Here is an 18,439-nt window from a genome sequence, read left to right on the forward strand (position 1 = left end):
CTTACCATGGAATCTTATTCTATATAAAAATTTTACTGTATGTAAAACATAAAGCAGTATTGAACAACACAGCCATGCACATGCTCACATGTCCTTACTCTTGTTATCCACAGCAGTTCCTGAGTTAATTTCTGGTGGTACCCTGCTCCTGAAACCAGTTTGAAAATCACTTTTCTATAAGATCAAGTTCAACTCCTGGTTTCAGTGCCTTACCGAGTCTTAGTTCAGTTTGTCTAATTTCCTGCTTACATCTTCATACCCTGACTGCTGTGTTCAGCTAGTCTTCTCATTATCTTCTGAGTATGCTTTGCTGGGTCTCCTATACTGAAAGCAACTTATCACTAATCATGTCCTTGGTATTTTCAATAATTATACATTTGTTTAGTGTGTTTTTATATTGCATTCTTTAACATAGGTGGAATTATTATGGAGAGTGTGTAAAAATTATATCTAAGGTAGCTACTAAGAAGGCGGAGGCAAGAGGATCTCTTGAGGCCCAGAGTTCAAGGCTGCAGTGAACTATCATTGTGTCTGTGTACAGTTGCTGTACCCTAGCCTGAGTACACATTTTATCATTTTATGTTCCACTCATATAGCAGGCTGTTCTCTCCCTTCCTTTCCTCCTCGTTCTTCTTTTGTGTGTGTGTTTGGGTGGAGGGGCGGGGTGTCTTGACAATGATGCAGGCCCTGTGGTATACTCAATTATTTTTGTCTAAGTGCTATTAGAATGTAACTTTTACTTAACTATCCTTACCTTTCAACATAAATGTACTGAAACTTGCCCAAAATTCTTTTTGGAATGGAGTGGAGGTATAATTAATAATTCCACAAATGAAAATATAAACTAATTGTAATGACTGTAACTGAAGAAACTTTGAGTATCATTCAGTTACAGGGATTTAATTTTTTCTGTAGATACTGTCTTACTGCATTTGTTCTGCTGTAACAAAATACCTGAGACTAGGTAATTTATGGAGAACATAAATACATTCATCACAGTTCTAGGATCTGGAAGTCCAAGATCAAGATGCCAGCAGGTTCGAGTTAGGAGAGGATCCAGTTCCTGTTTCCAAGATGGCACCTTGTTGCTGCATCCTCTGAAGGGGATGAACACTGTCCTCACATGGCAAAAGGGACAGAAAAGGGCACACCCACTCACTCAAGTCCTTTTATAAAGGCCCTGATTCCATCCATGAGGACTGCGCCCTCTTGATTTAATCCCTTCCTAAAGACCCTAATTTTTAATACTATCATAGTAGTGATTAAGTTTCAACATACAAATTTTGTGGGATGCCATCAGACTGAAGCAGAGGTGGTCCAACTTTTTCTTAACCTAAATTATTTTTATTGGTTGCCATATATATCTTAAATGACCCTTATTTTCACATTCTTCCATTAGCAGTGGTCCTGTGTATTAGGCATTTATCTTTTATTGGAAAGATACTTATATTAGAACCACTTAAAGGATAAAATACCAAGAATCTTGTGAAAAAGGTAGAAGGGAGTGCCAAAATAGCCTGTGAATAATAACACGGATTCTACTTTGTATTACCACTTGTCTTGACCATAATCTTGATTTCTAATCTTTTAAAATATATTCTTTTATAATCCCAGTGCCATTGAATTTTACTGACACATTCATATATGTATATTTATTTATTTATTTATTTATTTATTTTATCATTATTTTTTTTTTCCTTGAGACAGTCTCACTCTGTCACCCAGGCTGGAGTGCAGGGGTGCAGTCTCGGCTCACTGCAGCCTTTGCCTCCTAGGTTCAAGCAATTCTCCCACCTCAGCCTCCTGAGTAACTGGGGTTACAGACGTGTGCTACCATGCACCACCATGTGCGGCTCATTTTTGTATTTTTTGGTAGAGATGGGGTTTCACCATGTTGGCCAGGCTGGTCTCGAACTCCTGACCTCAAGTGATCTGCCTGCCTCAGCCTCTGAAAGTGCCGGGATTATAGGCATGACCCACTGCAACCCAGCTGGTGTTTTATATTTTTATATAATTTTCTTCCATCTTCATAATGAAAAGTTAGCTTCATTTAAGCATCATTCAGTAAGGGCTGCTGTCCAACAGAACTTCTGCAGTGACGGTTATATTCTGTATCTCTGCTATCCAATATGGTAGCCTTTCGTCATGTACGGCAGTTGAGCATTTGAAATGTGGTTTGTAGAACTAAAGCGTTTAATTTTAAACTTGGTTTTATTTTAATTAAATTTACATTTAAATAGCCATACATGGCCGCTGGCTACTGTATTGGTCAGTGCAGTATCAGACTCTTTTGTGTTTGAATTGCAAAATCCGAATTTATCTCTGCCTTTTTTTTTTTTAAAACAGCTTTCCTTTCCTTCCTACTTACTTTTATATTTCTCTTAGGTAGAGTTTTAATTTTGTCAGTAGGTATCAGGTTGTCTGTTTTTTTTTTTCCTTTTTTCTTTTTTAAATGTTGCCCAGGCCAGTGGCTGTTCACAGGTGCTATCCTAGTGTACGGTAGCCTCCAACTCCTGGACTCAAGCGGTCCTCCCACCACAGTCTTCTGAGGCCACTACGCTTGGCTAGGTTGTCTTTTTTGTAAGGATCAATTCTGGAAGCTCCTTGAGTATTTTCTTCATTGTTAGTTTGAAGTCTGTGTTTGTTTTCTCCTTCATTATGATTTGCTGCCATTTGTCTTTTATGTTTCCCCTGGCACACTTTTTGATATAATCTAATCATATTGCCTTTTTTTCCCCCTAGGTAGTTCACTGTGTCATCTGTTTGGTCTGTGTTCTGGTTTTGATTGATACTGTTAGTCATTCGTTTCTTTATTGCTTACAATGTTGCTTTGAAATTTTCATGTTTTCCATTGTATTTTTAGTTTTCATAAAATCATTTCTTTTATAATAGTTCTTAATTTATTTAAACATCTTGGTAGATTATATTAGCCAATAATTCTTATTTTATTTGCCTAAGATTTTAAAAGTTTTTCATAGAACATAAGCATTTATTATTTTGACTTCTGCAGTCTTTTAAATCAGACCTGAGTTGCTTTTTAATTTTATATTCCCATTTGCTAACAGCCAGTAGGCTTCTCTTTTCTTATTTATGACTTTTTGAAATAAAGATGACTTTGTTGTTTTGATATGTTTGGTTCAAAGCTTCCCATCTTCCAAGAAGTTGCATATTTTACCTCTGATATGCTTTGATAACTTGCTTAAAGTTAGAAACCCTTAAAATTGTATTTCTTACTTTCTTAGATCTGGGACTTTTCTTCATTAAATAAACATTTATTGAGTTTTAGGAAGAGACATACAAAACATATAAAGAATATGTGGTTTCTTTTTTTTTTTTTTAGTATTTATTGATCATTCTTGGGTGTTTCTCGGAGAGGGGGATTTGGCAGGGTCATAGGACAATAGTGGAGGAAAAGTCAACAGATAAACATGTGAACAAGGGTCTGTGGTTTTCCTAGGCAGAGGACCCTGCGGCCTTCCGCAGTGTTTGTGTCCCTGGGTACTTGAGATTAGGGAGTGGTGATGACTCTTAACGAGTATGCTGCCTTCAAGCATCTGTTTAACAAAGCACATCTTGCACCCCCCTTAATCCATTTAACCCTGAGTGGATACAGCACATGTTTCAGAGAGCACCGGGTTGTGGGTAAGGTTATAGATTAACAGCATCCCAAGGCAGAAGAATTTTTCTTAGTACAGAACAAAATGGAGTCTCTTATGTCTACTTCTTTCTACATAGACACCGTAACAATCTGATCTCTCTTTCTTTTCCCCACATTTCCCCCTTTTCTGTTCGACAAAACCCCCATCGTCATCATGGCCCGTTCTCAATGAGCTGTTGGGTACACCTCCCAGACGGGGTGGCGGCCAGGCAGAGGGGCTCCTCACTTCCCAGACGGGGCGGCCAGGCAGAGGCGCCCCCCCCACCTCCCGGATGGGGCGGCTGCCAGGCGGGGGGCTGCCCCCCACCTCCCTCCCAGATGGGGCAGCTGGTGGGGTGGGGGCTGCCCCCCACCTCCTGGACGGGGCGGCTGCCGGGCGGAGACGCTCCTCACTTCCCGGACGGGGCAGCTGCCAGGCGGAGGGGCTCCTCACTTCTCAGACGGGGCAGCCGGGTAGAGACGCTCCTCACCTCCCAGAAGGGGTGGCAGTCTGGCAGAGACACTCCTCAGATCCCAGACGGGGTCGCGGCTGGGCAGAGGCGCTCCTCACATCCCAGACGGAGCGGCGGGGCAGAGGCGCTCCCCACATCTCAGACGATGGGCAGCCGGGCAGAGACGCTCCTCACTTCCTAGACGGGATGGCGGCCGGGAAGAGGCGCTCCTCACTTCCCAGACTGGGCGGCCGGGCAGAGGGGCTCCTCACATCCCAGACGATGGGCAGTCAGGCAGAGACGCTCCTCACTTCCCAGACGGGGTGGCGGCTGGGCACAGGCTGCAATCTTGGCACTTTGGGAGGCCAAGGCAGGCGGCTGGGAGGTGGAGGTTGTAGCAAGCCGAGATCACACCACTGCACTCCAGCCTGGGCAAGATTGAGCACTGAGTGAGCGAGACTCCGTCTGCAATCCCGGCACTTCGGGAGGCCCAGGCGGGCAGATCACTCGCGGTCAGGAGCTGGAGACCAGCCCGTCCAACATGGCGAAACCCCGTCTCCACCAAAAAATACAAAAACCAGTCAGGCGTGGCAGCGGGCGCCTGCAATCCCAGGCACTAGGCAGGGTGAGGCAGGAGAATCAGGCAGGGAGGTTGCAGTGAACCGAGATGGCCGCAGCACAGTCCAGCCTAGGCTCAGCATCAGAGGGAGACCGTGGAAAGTGGAAGACGAGAGGGAGACTGGAGAGGGGGAGGGAGAGGGGGAGGGAGGAGGAGAGGGAGGGAGAGGGGGAGGGAGGAGGAGCGGGAGGGAGAGGGAGAAGAATATGTGGTTTCTGACCACTCCCCCATTCTACCATAGTAGGAACCCAATAGTCTACCATATCAGAATAGATTTTGCAGTTGTTGAGGTCATTTGTTCCTTTTCAGATTTACGAGGCTAATTTCTTCCTTTGTTAAGGCTCCCTATCGTTTTCTCGTATATTTCATGGTTTTTAATCTATCTTTTCTGATATATTTGGGGTAATGGTGGGGGAGTGATTTATTTGAATAGGTATATTTTCTATTTTTGAAGTTTTTTTTAATTTCTTCATCCTTGATGGTATGTGTTATTACAGCCATAAATAAACCTTATTTATATATACATAAATAAACCCCCCAGACTCTCCTAACATAAATTATTTGTATTGTTTTCCCCAGAATCCAACTAACTGCGTCTTATTAGGGAGATTGTTCCACTTCTTCACATTTAAGCCCTAGTGAGCTTTCACTCCTTAACCTTCATCTGTTTTGTATAAGCCCAGTTGGTTTATTCCCAAAGCTTTTGCTCCTTTAATCCTCTAATACATTGTCTCAGAATGTTTGTGGATTTAAGCCATCATTTGTGCCTCAGTTAAACTTCAGTTCTGTGTTCAGGTCACTTGAACAACATTCCAAACTATGGAAATAATTTTTTGGCTCTGCAGAGATATGTGGTATTTTTAGCTTTCTTTCCCTTATGTCACCAGTGTGAGATACTGATATCTGAGGTATGTTTCACTCAGTCAGCCTCACTATTTCTTAAACTACATAGGAAAAAAAAAATCCCTCTATTGTTACAGATAAACAAAGCTGGACACTGTTTAGAGTAGTCAGAACATACTTTAATCAGTAATATGTTTTTGCAATAAGGAAGAGATTCCAGCATGAACTGAACTCAACTTTGATTTGTATAGAGGTTACTGGGTCTTTTAAAAGGAGAATGAAGGAGTGGGGGTGGGGGTTCAATGGAGGCTCAGTAGAGTCAGGAAAATGAAAAATTACAAAAGCTTGGTCAGTGTAAATGCAATTAGGCCCTTGTGTTTGGTAGCTGGCAAGTAACGAAATCAGGATTCTGTCCTCCCACAGAGACAGGGAAACAAAAGCCCTATCCTTCCCAATGATTGCATTTTAAAGGAATGTCTTTCAGGCCCTTGAGAAAGACACTCACATGTTATAGGAGACAGAGGAAGGATTTACCATTGTAAGCCGTTTTTAGTAAATGCTCTAAGAAAGAGTAGTCGGGGGCCTATCATCAGGTGTTGGTTACAACAGACAGTAAATTCTTTTGGCAGCCTTAAGTTTTCTCAGGCAGGCGCTTTAAGGGGAGTTAGGGTTATCCCTAAGAGCCTTGAACTGTTAGTAACTATGGTGGTGCTTGCTCAAGTCTTTTAGTGTGTGTGCAATGGTGGTAGTGGTGCTGGGAGTTGTGGAGGAAATCATTTGTGCTGAGTTTGCAGTTTTTCTAGGCCAAGATTGAGGCCTAGTCAAGAAGGTCTTGAGGACCCTGACTAGAGTTTGATTAAAGAGAGAATCTTTGTCACTATACCCATAGGCGAAAACCATAGGAATAGTATAGCTAACATACACATTAGAGTATATTCAGAACTTCACTTTGTGTTTCAATTTTGAGGCGGAGAGAACCACTTTAAATATTCCAGAGAGGAGTGAGATGGCTGCCATTCAAATACTGATAATTAGACTGAGGTTTTTTATTTATTTTATTTTTTATGGTGTTAATAGAACCAAGAACTTAGTTTTTGTCAAGGAAAGCATTTTGAAATCCATTAAGTTCACTTCAAAGTAAATTATGTCCAAAATGATTTATAATGAATAAATCTCTCTTTATATTGAATGATGGGGAAATACAGCAGAGAAATGTATCATTTGTGGTACTGGACAGAGCATAGTCAAATTTGGTTTTATTTTATAATTCTCTTTAGCCTTATTAACTGAGTGAATTTGCTTATTTAGTTATTTGTTTAGTTTACTAAGACAAATTTTGTTTTATAAATTCACTTACTATCAACACAAACTCAGATATTTTGAAGTCAAAGCTTTGAATAAACAGTATTTTCACATTCAATGATGTAAGTGCCTCTTTATTCTTTCGAAAATTTTTTTGTATTGAAATTACTGGGAGGTAAAAGGGAATGAAAAGTTTTCTGGAAGTTCAGCTGCCTTTCTGAAAAGTTCTACTAATTTATATACACAAATGTAGCATATGACAGCACCCATTTGTAAATATTTGCCACATTAATAGATAAAAAAATGAGAAGTTTTATTATCAAAGCATTTCTTTGATTATTAATAAGGTCAGATGTTTATTAGTCATTCATACTTCATCATTTATGATTGTCTCATGCTCTTTGTACATTTTTTATTGGTTTGTTTAGTTTTTTTCTCACTAATTCATAAGAGCTCTTATTTTTTTCTCTCAGTTAATCATTAGCCTTTTTATTTTTTAATTTGTATTTATTTATTTTTTTGAGACAGGGTCTCACTCTGTCTCTCAGGCTGGAGTGCAGTGGCATGATCTCGGCTCACTGCAACCTCCATCTCCCGGGTTCAAGCGATTCTCCTTGCCTCAACCTCCCCTCAAGGCTCTTAGGGATAACCCTAGCTACTTAACTGTGTGAGTAGCTGGGACTGCAGGCACGTGCCACCATGCCTGGCTAATTTTTGTGTTCTTAGTAGAGGCAGGGTTTCTCTGTGTTGGCTAGGCTGATCTTGAACTCCTCAAGTGATCCACCCACCTCAGCCTCCCAAAGTGCTGGGATTACAGATTTATTATAAATAAATAAGTAAATAAATTCTGAAATTTTTTGTTACATGGTAGGAAGTAGGAGCTTAACTTTGTGAGTTGTTGAACATTGACTCATAGCATGATATAATGAAAAGACTTAGGAATTTTAGAAAACTTTGCTATTATTAAGACTGTCACTTACAAGCTATGTAACCTAATGTGTTCATTTTGTTTCTAAAAATTCTGTTTTTCTCATACTTTTGAGTATGTTGGCCAGCCTCTAAATGGCCTTCAAGCATTCATACCTTCTGGGTTCCAACACCCTTCTGTAGTCCCCTCCCACACTGCATCAGAGATTATCTGTGTGACCAGTAGATTATGGCAGAAGTGATGGTGTACAAACTCTGAGACTTAGTCATATAGGCATTTCAGGTTTTGCCTTGTTCTCTTGGAGTACTCACCATGGGAAATCAGCAACCATTGAGAAGACTCTCACAAAGCCCTGTGGCGGGGCACTGAGGTCTCCTCTCAGCAGCCAGCACCCACCTGCCAGATGTGGATGTTCCCCTCTTGAGTTCTCGGCAATAATGAGTGATTATTGTTATTTTTAGCCAGTAAGTTTCAGAATAATTTGTTACTCAGCAATAGATAATACATTGTTTGAGCAGTTTTTAAAAACGGCTTCAGAATGTGGCTCTGAGCTAAATAGAAGTCTGTGAAACATGTTTTCAACAAATCCATGATTTATAGAACAGATTACCTAGTTATATACCTACCTCCTCAGAGACTCAAATTGTTCTGTCTCAAATTGCTGTATTAACACTAAGGAAGAATGTCTAGGAGGTACAAAAAAATCAGCTTTTGCCTTACAAGAGTAAGTTCCCCTAGGACAGGACTACCTTAATCACTTAGTTTAAATGTTTTTTAAGCACCTACCTTCTCTCAGTTGCTGAGGATACATCACTGAATTAGTTGGACAAGATCTCTGCTCTGCTAGAGACTTCATTTCGTTTGGGGAGGTCAACCAAAAAACAAAAACATTCTTTTAGTGGTAAGTGCATTGAAGGAAATGAGCAAAGCAGTGGTAAGGAGGTCTCCTTTAGGCTAGTCAAGGTTTGTCCTGCTTCTTCCCCATCTACAGTGCCTGGCACACCGTAGGCACTCAAATATTGAATGGATAAATACATCGGAGTTGGTTTGTTTATACTGTGACAGAATAATATCTTTTTCCCTCTGACACACACATATACATACACATGTAGATGGGAATTATTTATGTGATTGTCCTTCCAGTTTTATGATCCAAAATGTTATAACTCAATCTTCCATGTTCAGAATTGTGAAATAATATATACTGTAAACACTCTCCCACTGCAGAATACCTAGGTCCTGGATTGAACAAATCTTTGTGGCATTGATGATTTTGCAAAAAGGTAGAGGGCTGTTCTTCTTAAAAAAAAAAAAAAAAGCCAGGAGATGAGGGGGTTGGGGTAAAGAAAACCTCATGAAACAGAATTAGAATAGTCTGCCATACCAATAGCAGATTTAATGATGCTGAGCTTTTGGCTAATAGCCAGAGAAGGGAGCTGAGCTTGAACTCCTCTAGTCTACACTCTCGGGCGTACCATCAAACCACTGTAAAATTAGGACATATCGTCAAACCACTGGTAAAAATTAGCTTAAAATTAGTTTAAGCTAACGTCAGAGAATAAACATAAGGGAACAAGCCACCATAAGCAGAGGTTGTCCATAAAGAGACAGATTGTAAACATTTGAGCATAAAGGCCGCATATGGTTTCTGTTATTAACTCGCCATTGTAACGTGAAAGCAGCCATAGAGAATATGTAAATGAATGAGCATGACTGTGTTCAAATAAAACTTTATTTATGAAAAATAGGTAATGGACCAGATTTTTGAGGAGATATTTTAAGAGAGAATGGCTGCAGGTTTTTGAACACTAATGAAAAACATGAGTCCACAGATTCATACTGTCCCAAACAAGAGAGCAAAGAGAAAAGTCATGCCTGGTGACCAGGTCACTAGGTGACTAGGTCAGGGTTAAACCCTGACTAGCCTAAAGAAGACCTCCTTACCACTGCTTTGCTCATTTCCTTCAATGCACTTACCACTAAAAGAATGTTTTTGTTTTTTAGTGTACCTCCCCATATCATAGTGAAATGCGTAATACCAAAGACAAATAAATTTAAAAAGCAGCTGTAGAGAAAAACAGAGTATTTGCAAAAATTTATGAATTAGAATTGCAGAATTAGTAATAGGAGAAGATAGTGGAAAAATATCTTCAAAGAGTTGAGATCATTACCAATACAAAATTATATGCCCAACAAGTCTGTCTTTTGAGGATGAGAATGCAGACATTTACAGATAAACAAAAATGAAAGAATTTACCAAGAAACACACACTAAAGAGATTTTAAAAGCCTCTTCTTTAGGAATCTATTCAAACAGCTGTATATTTTAGGGAGAAGCCAAATCACCAAATTCCAGACACTTGAAATCATGAGAGATGACAAGAATGAAATTGAATGTCAGTCAATATAGTTTTCTTCAGATATTGATTATTAGAGAAAGCTGAAATTCGTGCTTTTGTAGTTTTCTTTTTTTTTTTGAGATGGAGTCTTGGTCTGTCACCCAGGCTGGAGTGCAGTGGCGCAATCTCAGCTCACTGCAACTTCCACCTCCCGAATTCAAGCAATTCTCCTGCGTCAGCCTCCTAAGTAGCTGGGACTACAGGCAACTGCCACCATGCCCAGCTAATTTTTTTGTATTTTTTGTAGAGACGGGGTTTCACCATGTTGGCCAGGATGGTCTTGATTTCCAGACCTTGTGATCCACCCGCCTCGGCCTCCCAAAGTGCTGGGATTACAGGCGTGAGCCACTGCGCCTGGCTACTTTTGTAGTTTTTGTGTGTGTGTGCTTTCGTATTTCCTTTAGTTTTTCTAGTTGTTTGTTTTTTGTTTGTTTGTTTGTTTTTGATGTAAAGTAGAAATGAGGTCTATGGTGCTACAAATGGTTGGGGTATTCTATAAGGTCTTCTTTTATTACATGGTTTAAACATTTTTTTTTTTTGCAAAGAATTTCTTTTTCTTCTTTCTTTTTTCAGACAGGGTCTCGCTCTATTACTCCCACTCGAGTACGATAGTGCAATCATCACTTGCTGCAGCCTCGAACTCCTGGGCTTACAGGATCCTCTCATCTCAGCCTCCTGAATAGCTGGGAATACAGGCACATGCCACTGCACCTGGCTAATTTTTAATTTTTTTAAAAAAATAGAGACAGGGTCTTGCTATGTTGGCCAGGTTGGTCTTGAACTCCTGGGCTCAAGTGATGCACCTGCCTCACCTCCCAAAATGCTGGGATTGGAGGCGTGATCCACCGTGTCTGGCCTTAATTTTTAAATTTTTTAGGGACTAGATCTCACTGTGTTGCTGGTCTCAAACTCCTAAGCTCAAGTGATCCTCCTGTGTCGGCCTCCCAAAGTGCTGGGGTTACAGGTGTGAGCCACCAGGCCTGGCCACAAAGAAATTTCTGTCCAGTGATTAGTAGTTCTAGATTTTTGTCTTGTCTTTTCTGTACATAGATAACTTGTGAACATATTTATGCTGGACATTTGGTAAATGGAGAACCTCTCCTCCCTGCCCAAATTTGTTAAATATAGGAAAGATCAAAGTTAAGGACTTCATCAAAAACGTGAAATGTTCCATGATTGCAAAAACTGCAGAAAGCCACTGAAGATCAGATGGAAGTATTTGGCCTCAGTTTGAATAATAAAGTGATCACTGATAACTTTCTCTTTTAGTTTTTATTTTTAAATTATAAATTGACAAATTATAGTTGTATATATTTATGGGGTATGGAGTGATGTTATGATCAATTAATACAATGTGGAATAATTAAACCAAACTTATTAACATATCTATCACCTCAAATACTTATTTTTTTTGTGATGAGAACATTTAGAATTTACTCTTAGCAATTTTGAAATGTACAACACATTATTTACTATGTACATTACATTGTGCAATATCTCCAAGAAACAAAAATTCCTTCTAACTGAAGCTGTGTATCCTTTTACCTTCATTTCTCCATTTCTCTAAGCCCTCACTAATGACTATTAATATATAGTCTAATATATAGAAGTCTAATATATCGTTTAATGCATAGTCTAAATATATAGTCTAACATAGAAGTTGAAGCAAAATGACCTTGAGTTTAAATAAGAACTAGATGTTCTAATAATGGGAAGGAAGTATTTGTCCTTATATAAAAATGATAAACGATTGTCACAATATGTAGCATTTATCGAGCACTTATAAACTGTGCCTCAGAAGTGGTGCTAGGGCTGTCTGTATGGTTTTGCATTTGGTCCTCAACACTGTCCCTTTAGTTTGAAGTCCATCGTCTCCATTTTGTAATTAAGAAACCAAGGCTTAAAGATGTTTGAATAAGTTACTCAATACACAGCCAATAAGTAGCAGAACTGGAATTTGAAACCAAACTTAATCTGACTCTTGTGCAGAAATTTTGCCTCAACCACAAGAGTCATCTGTGGTACCTTGAGCTGAAAAACAAGTTTAGACAATTGCTACACTTATTATTTAAATGTATTTATATGTTCTCCAAAATTTATAATATGCACAGAAGCAATTAAAGGTGATATTGAAAGCGTGGGATTGAGGGGGAAAGAGGAATTACTTAACTAGTTGTCAAAGGCATGCAACGAATTCCTTCCAAATGTCAAGTACTGAATTAGAGTGATTCTTGAAATGTAGGTTTGATTTCTGAAGCATTTTTATATGTGGCAAAAGCTTTTAAATTAGAATATTCTTCTTTCTAGTGGAAAGAGTGAAAGAACAATTAAAACTTTCCTTGGAAAACAAGAATGGCATAGCACAAACTGGTGAATTGACAGTTGTGCTTGATGGATTGGTGATTGAGCAAGAAAATATAACAAACTGCAGCTCATCTCCAACCAGTAAGCTAACTTTATATGTTTGTAAAATTTCAAGGAAAAAGAATAAGCAAGAAGTATATAAAAACCTAGTTTTTTTCTTTCTTGTTGTCCAGTAGAAATACAGGAAAATGGTGATGCCTTACATGAAAATGGAGAGCCTTCAGCAAGGACAACTGCCAGGTAGAATATTTTATTTGAATATGGGTGGCGACATGATGTGGAACATATTTCCTGAATAAGAAGTTTTATATTTTACCTTAGTTTAGAATTTGCCACACAGTTTAGAAGCTTATGTCTAAACATGTCATTTGGTTAATTCTTGTGAAAGTAGCTTTTTAAAAAATTACAGCTTTATTGAGATATCATACATATATCATGAAATTCACTTTTTAAAAGTATACATTTTAGTCATTTTTAATATATTAAGAGAGTTGTGTTACCTTCTCTACTGTCTGATTTCAGAATATTCTACCTTGAAGAGAAACCATGTATATACATGAGTAGTCACTCTCCATTTTTCCCTGCACCCATGAATCTACTTTTTCTGTGTCTGTGGATTGTCTATTCTGACCATTTTCTATAAATGGATTCATATAATATGTGACCTTTTGTGACTGACTTCTTTTTCTTAGCATGTTTCAAGGTTCATTTATGTTGTAGCATATACAGTGCTTTATTTTTTTATTGAAAATGGCTTTTTAAAATCTGTATTTAGACATATTTTATGAGTACAGTCAGATACTATGGATAAATAGGTATCATACCACTCTCTGGATTGGCATTATCCTGTAAATCATGAGAAGATAAATGCTTCACAGATTGTGGCCTTCCTTCAGACATCATTGTGGCCTTCCCTCAGACATCATTCTACCATTTCAGAAACTCCCTGGCATTCATAGTTCATGACAATTAATAGAGGTTTTTTGTTTGAAGTAATTTAAATTGGAATAAAAGTATATAATAGAGCAAATAAAGTAGAATTAACACCTGAAAATATAAAAATATATTGTTGTAAAATGGACTCATTACCTTTGAAAAAGCATGCTGGTATATGACAAAGTGTGACTTTTATTAATCTATAGTTACTAGTATCATTTCTTCTAACTTGCCGTTAAGTGATTCTCATTAGACCACTTGAACAGATAAGTATGCCTTCTGAATGTATATTTGGCTTAAGTACATATATTTAATGTCCATATAATTTAAAAAAATTTAGATGGGTAGAGGAGCTTGAATTACTACCAAATGTTGTCGATTGCATAGTAAGACGCTTTGAATTAAAGACTAGTTCTACAGTACAGGGAGAAATTCAAATGGGTTCTTTTACCTAGACTTCTGAATCACTGATTCTTGCTAGTTGGCTGGGGAGGGGTATACAAATCACAATCATTTCAGTCTTTACCTGCCCAAACTTCCTAAACACATCTTGTTCCAAATATATAGGCAACAAGGGAAAGGAGGGTGGGATTCATTAATGTTCATTCAACAGATACTTACTTAATGCCTGTTTGATGCCAGACATTAGTCCAAGTATTAAGAATACCAGCCCTGATCCCATGAAATTTACATTCTGATGGGATAAAGGTAGACAGTAGACTGGGCATGGTGGCTCATTCCTGTAATCCCAGTACTTTGGGAGGCCGAGGTGGGCGGATCATGAGGTCAGGAGTTCGAGACCAGCCTGTCCAACATGGTGAAACCCCGTCTCTACTAAAAATACAAAAAAAATGAGCCAGGCATGGTGGTGCGCACCTGTAATCCCAGCTACTCAGGAGTCTGAAGCAGGAGAATTGCTTGAACCCGGGAGGCGGAGGTTGCAGTGAGCTGAGATCGCGCCATTGCACTCCAGCTCTGGGCGACAGAGCAAGACTTTGTCTCGGGGGGAAAAAATAAATAAATAAAGATAGTAAAAAACAGAGGACATAAATATGCTAATTAGACATAGCGATAAGCACTATGAAGTCATTTAAACAGGACAAGATGACAGGAATGGAAGGGAGCCTATTTTTAAAAGAGATGCCAAGGAATCATCTCTGAGGAGGTATGATTTGAGCTAAGATTAATAAGCCACAAATGAACCATCTGTGCAGAGTTCTGAGGGAAGAATGTTCCAGGCAGAGGAAACAGCAACTTCAGAGACCCCAAGTTTGTTTACAGTTATGTTCTAGAAATTCTTCTAACTCTAGAGAATAATATTTAACCTTTTCTGATAATTTCATAGTTGTTATAATTTTACCACCTGGCATATAATAATTTGTAATAAACATTTGAAGACTGTTCAGTATGTTTTTGATATTCAGTAAAATCGATTATCTGCTGCAAAGTGAGCAAGGATGAGCTTGGAGAGAAATAGGTTAGAGAGAAGATGGGATAAAGGTGTGGCTGATTTTCAAAAGATTTGTTGGCTAACCAGGAGAGTGACGTGATGATCTGGTTTATATTTTTAAAACAATGCTCAGGCTGCTCTGTGGAGAGCAGTTATGGGATGACCTGTGTATTTGGAAAAGCTCTCCTGGTCACTTACATGATAATTTCCAATTGCTTTGAACTTTTTTTTTTTTTTTTTTTAAACACTGTGTCTCACCAAATCACCCAGCTCCTTCCACTGCCAATAAGACTTAAAATGTTTGATTTTGTTGTTAGTTATTTATTTGCTGATGTATATACTATACATTTTTATAGTTCTGGGGTATAATATTTAGCTTTTTTTGATCATCCTGTAGTCATAATTTTAGTGCCTAGTATATGCTAATTTGTAACTAATATTTGAAGACTGTTTTTCACTTATTTTTCAAGATTTAATAAAGTTATAATAGTTTCAGGCCAGGTACAATGGCTCACACCTATAATCCCAGCATTTTGGGGGTCAAGATGGGAGGATTGCTTGAGGCCAGGAATTTGAGACCAGCATGGGCAACAAAGGGAGATCCAGTCTCTACAAAAATTTAAAAAATTAGCTGGGCACTGTGATGCACGTCTGTGATCCTAGCTGATCAAGAGGCTGAGGCAGGAGGATTACTTGAGCCTAAGAGGTTGAAGCTGCAGTGAGCCACTGCACTCCAGCCTTGGTGACAGAGTGAGATCCTGTCTCTAAAAAAAAAAAAAAAAGTTTACAGTAGTTTATACTTGATTTTTATTTTTATGATTCATATAATTTCATGAACTTTTTGAAACTACTTTCAGAGCTTTTAAAATAGATTAATATTAGGCTTAAATATTTAAAATGTACAATTTGAATATTATTGTGGGAGACCGTATTTATTTTGACTTAGTATGTTTGTATATCTCAGTATTTTTTTATCTGCAGAATGAATACACTTAGAACTGAAAAGTAATTAAAACTTTAATATAAAACATGTCATATCTTTGTTCATTACTCTATTTACCTATCATTTTACTTGAAACATAAAAACTCAATTGTTTGGAAATAGAATCTAAAAAATTTAAAAAAAGAAATAACAAAAAAGAAACTTAAGAGAATTTAGTAAATCCTATGAAAATTCTCATGAAATGTTGTTGAATTAATACTTAAATGATTGAAATAAGGCATTTTTTTTTTCAAGGTTGGCTGTTGAAGGCACGAATGGAATAGATAATCATATACCTACAAGCACTCTAGTCCAAAACTCATGCTGCTCGTATGTAGTTAATGGAGACAACACACCTTCATCTCCGTCTCAGGTTGCTGCCAGACCCAAAAATACACCAGCTCCAAAACCACTCACATCTGAGCCTGCCGATGACACTGGTAAGCAAGGCTATTTATGACACCTTGTTTAAAGGAAAAGTAAATGAAGTTTATGTATCCATCCATGCCTACACTTCCCTTTTTGTGTAGTCTTTTTTTTGAGACGGAGTCTCGCTTTGTCACCCAGGCTGGAGTGCAGTGGTGCGATCTCGGCTCACTGCAACCTCTGCCTCTTGGGTTCAAGCGATTCCCCTGCCTCAGCCTCCCAAGTAGCTGGGATTACAGGCACCCACCACCACACCCAGCTAAAAAGTTTTTGTATTTTTAATAGAGACAGAGTTTCACTTTTTTGGCAACTGGCTGGTCTCGAACTCCTGACCTCAAGTGATCTGCCCACCTCAGCCTCCCTAAAGTGTTGGGATTACAGGCATGAGCCACTGCACCCAGCCTGTGCAGTCTTTCTTAATCTTCTAGTCTATGATAGGAATTTAAAAATTACAATGCCTGAAATTTTTCCTAATAATTTGTAACTTTCTGGATTATTTAGGAAGATATTTCAAAAATATTTTAGAGGTCAGAACTTTTACTAAGCAAGTGCTTATATGAGAGCTAGATTCTTAAGCTTTATGCCACAAAAAATACTATGTAATTCATGATATAAAATATATTTCTGAAAGAACTTTAGTTAATTCATTGATTTCTAAGTAAAAGTGAGTAATGAATGGTTCTTTTATCCCATCTTTCAGTATACAAATTTATTATTCTTGGCATCTAACTTGGTGGAAAAATGTACTGCGAGTTGAATAGCTCTCAGAAAGTTTATTTTCCAAAAGTAAGCATTACTGTATTATAAAAGGAATGACTAAGGAAGATGTCCTCTATAATCCTTAGTGGACTCATTTATAAGATTCATAAATTGTTTTGTTTGGTCATTGTATATTAACTCTTTCAGGTGAGTCTCCTGAAACTTAAACATCTTAGGACGTGTTTAAGATTATTAGCACACATGTTGGGAATTAAGTTGAAATCCTGGTCTTTTTATTCAAGAGCCTATGTTCCTCCCTGTGTTTGTCTATTTATGGAAGTATTCAGAATTAGAAACATGGAAAGAAGCAATTCAGTAATTACATTAAAATAGATGGATCTTTTTGATAATGAGTCTTTTATTTTTTGAGACGGAGTCTCACTCTGTTGCCCAGGCTAGAGAGCAGTGGCAGGATTTCGGCTCACTGCAACTTCTGCCTCCTGGGTTTAAGAGATTCTTGTGCCTCAGCCTCCTGAGTAGCTGGGATTACAGGTGTGTGCCACCATGCCCCCTAATGTTTGTATTTTTAGTAGAGATAGGGTTTCACCATGTTGGCCAGGCTGATCTCAAACTCCTGACTTCAAGTGATCCACCTGTCTCAGCCTCCCAAAGTGCTGGGATTACAGGCGTGAGCCACCATGCCTGGACAGTAATAAGTCTTAATTGTGTATTTTTACCCAAGGTTGGTGTTTGGGGAGATGTTTACCAAGAGCTGTCTGAGAGTTTTTGTAAACATTGAGAACTGACACATGAATGATATTTTCAAAATTTAATTTCTTTAATAATGCTCCCCTTAAAAAAAAAAAAGTAGACTAAAATACGGTTTCCCAAGTACTCACAGTAGGTAGAATTTTTTAGTCTTAATTTAAGGTGGCTAGAAAACAAAGAGAAGAATAGATACAATTATGGTGAAATTAATGAGCAAAGTTCATGTATTTTCTGATTTTCACCTACTTTCTGGTAAGAACATTTGTCTCTGAGATTCCTATTAGCAAAGCAGAAAAGGAAATATTGTCTTGGATTATTCAAATTATTTCTAAATTAAGAACAGACTAGTTAAAACTGCTACTATTTCTAATACAGGTAGAGTGTCTCTAATCTGAAAAATCTCAAATCTGAAATGCTCCAAAATCTGAAACTGTTTGAGCATTGACATGATGCTGAAAGGAAATGCTCATTGGAGCATTTCAGATTTTGAATTTTTGGATTAGGGATGCTAAACTGGCAAGTAAAATGCACATATTCCAAAATTTAAACAAATATCTAAAATCTGAAACATTTCTGGTTCCAAGCATTTTAGATAAGGGATATTCAACTTGAATATGGATTTGGAGGTTTTGATC

At 38.2% G+C, this 18,439-nt stretch overlaps 1 protein-coding gene across 3 annotated transcripts in view; it reads left to right on the forward strand.

The window, feature by feature from the left end:
• The window catches only part of WWP1 (WW domain containing E3 ubiquitin protein ligase 1), a 124,481-nt gene that overhangs the window by 42,876 nt on the left and 63,166 nt on the right, over positions 1–18,439 (forward strand). For 2 of the 3 annotated variants that reach the window (XM_003821155.5, XM_008974632.5), the window contains 3 exons: positions 12,487–12,624; positions 12,717–12,783; positions 16,167–16,351. In XM_003821155.5, the coding sequence (XP_003821203.2) occupies positions 12,487–12,624; positions 12,717–12,783; positions 16,167–16,351 (390 nt within the window). The remainder of the gene's footprint in view (positions 1–12,486; positions 12,625–12,716; positions 12,784–16,166; positions 16,352–18,439) is intronic. The other variant, XM_008974633.5, reaches the window with a different exon arrangement.

This window comes from Pan paniscus, chromosome 7, assembly GCF_029289425.2.
Source record: "Pan paniscus chromosome 7, NHGRI_mPanPan1-v2.0_pri, whole genome shotgun sequence".
Taxonomy (NCBI): domain Eukaryota; kingdom Metazoa; phylum Chordata; class Mammalia; order Primates; family Hominidae; genus Pan; species Pan paniscus.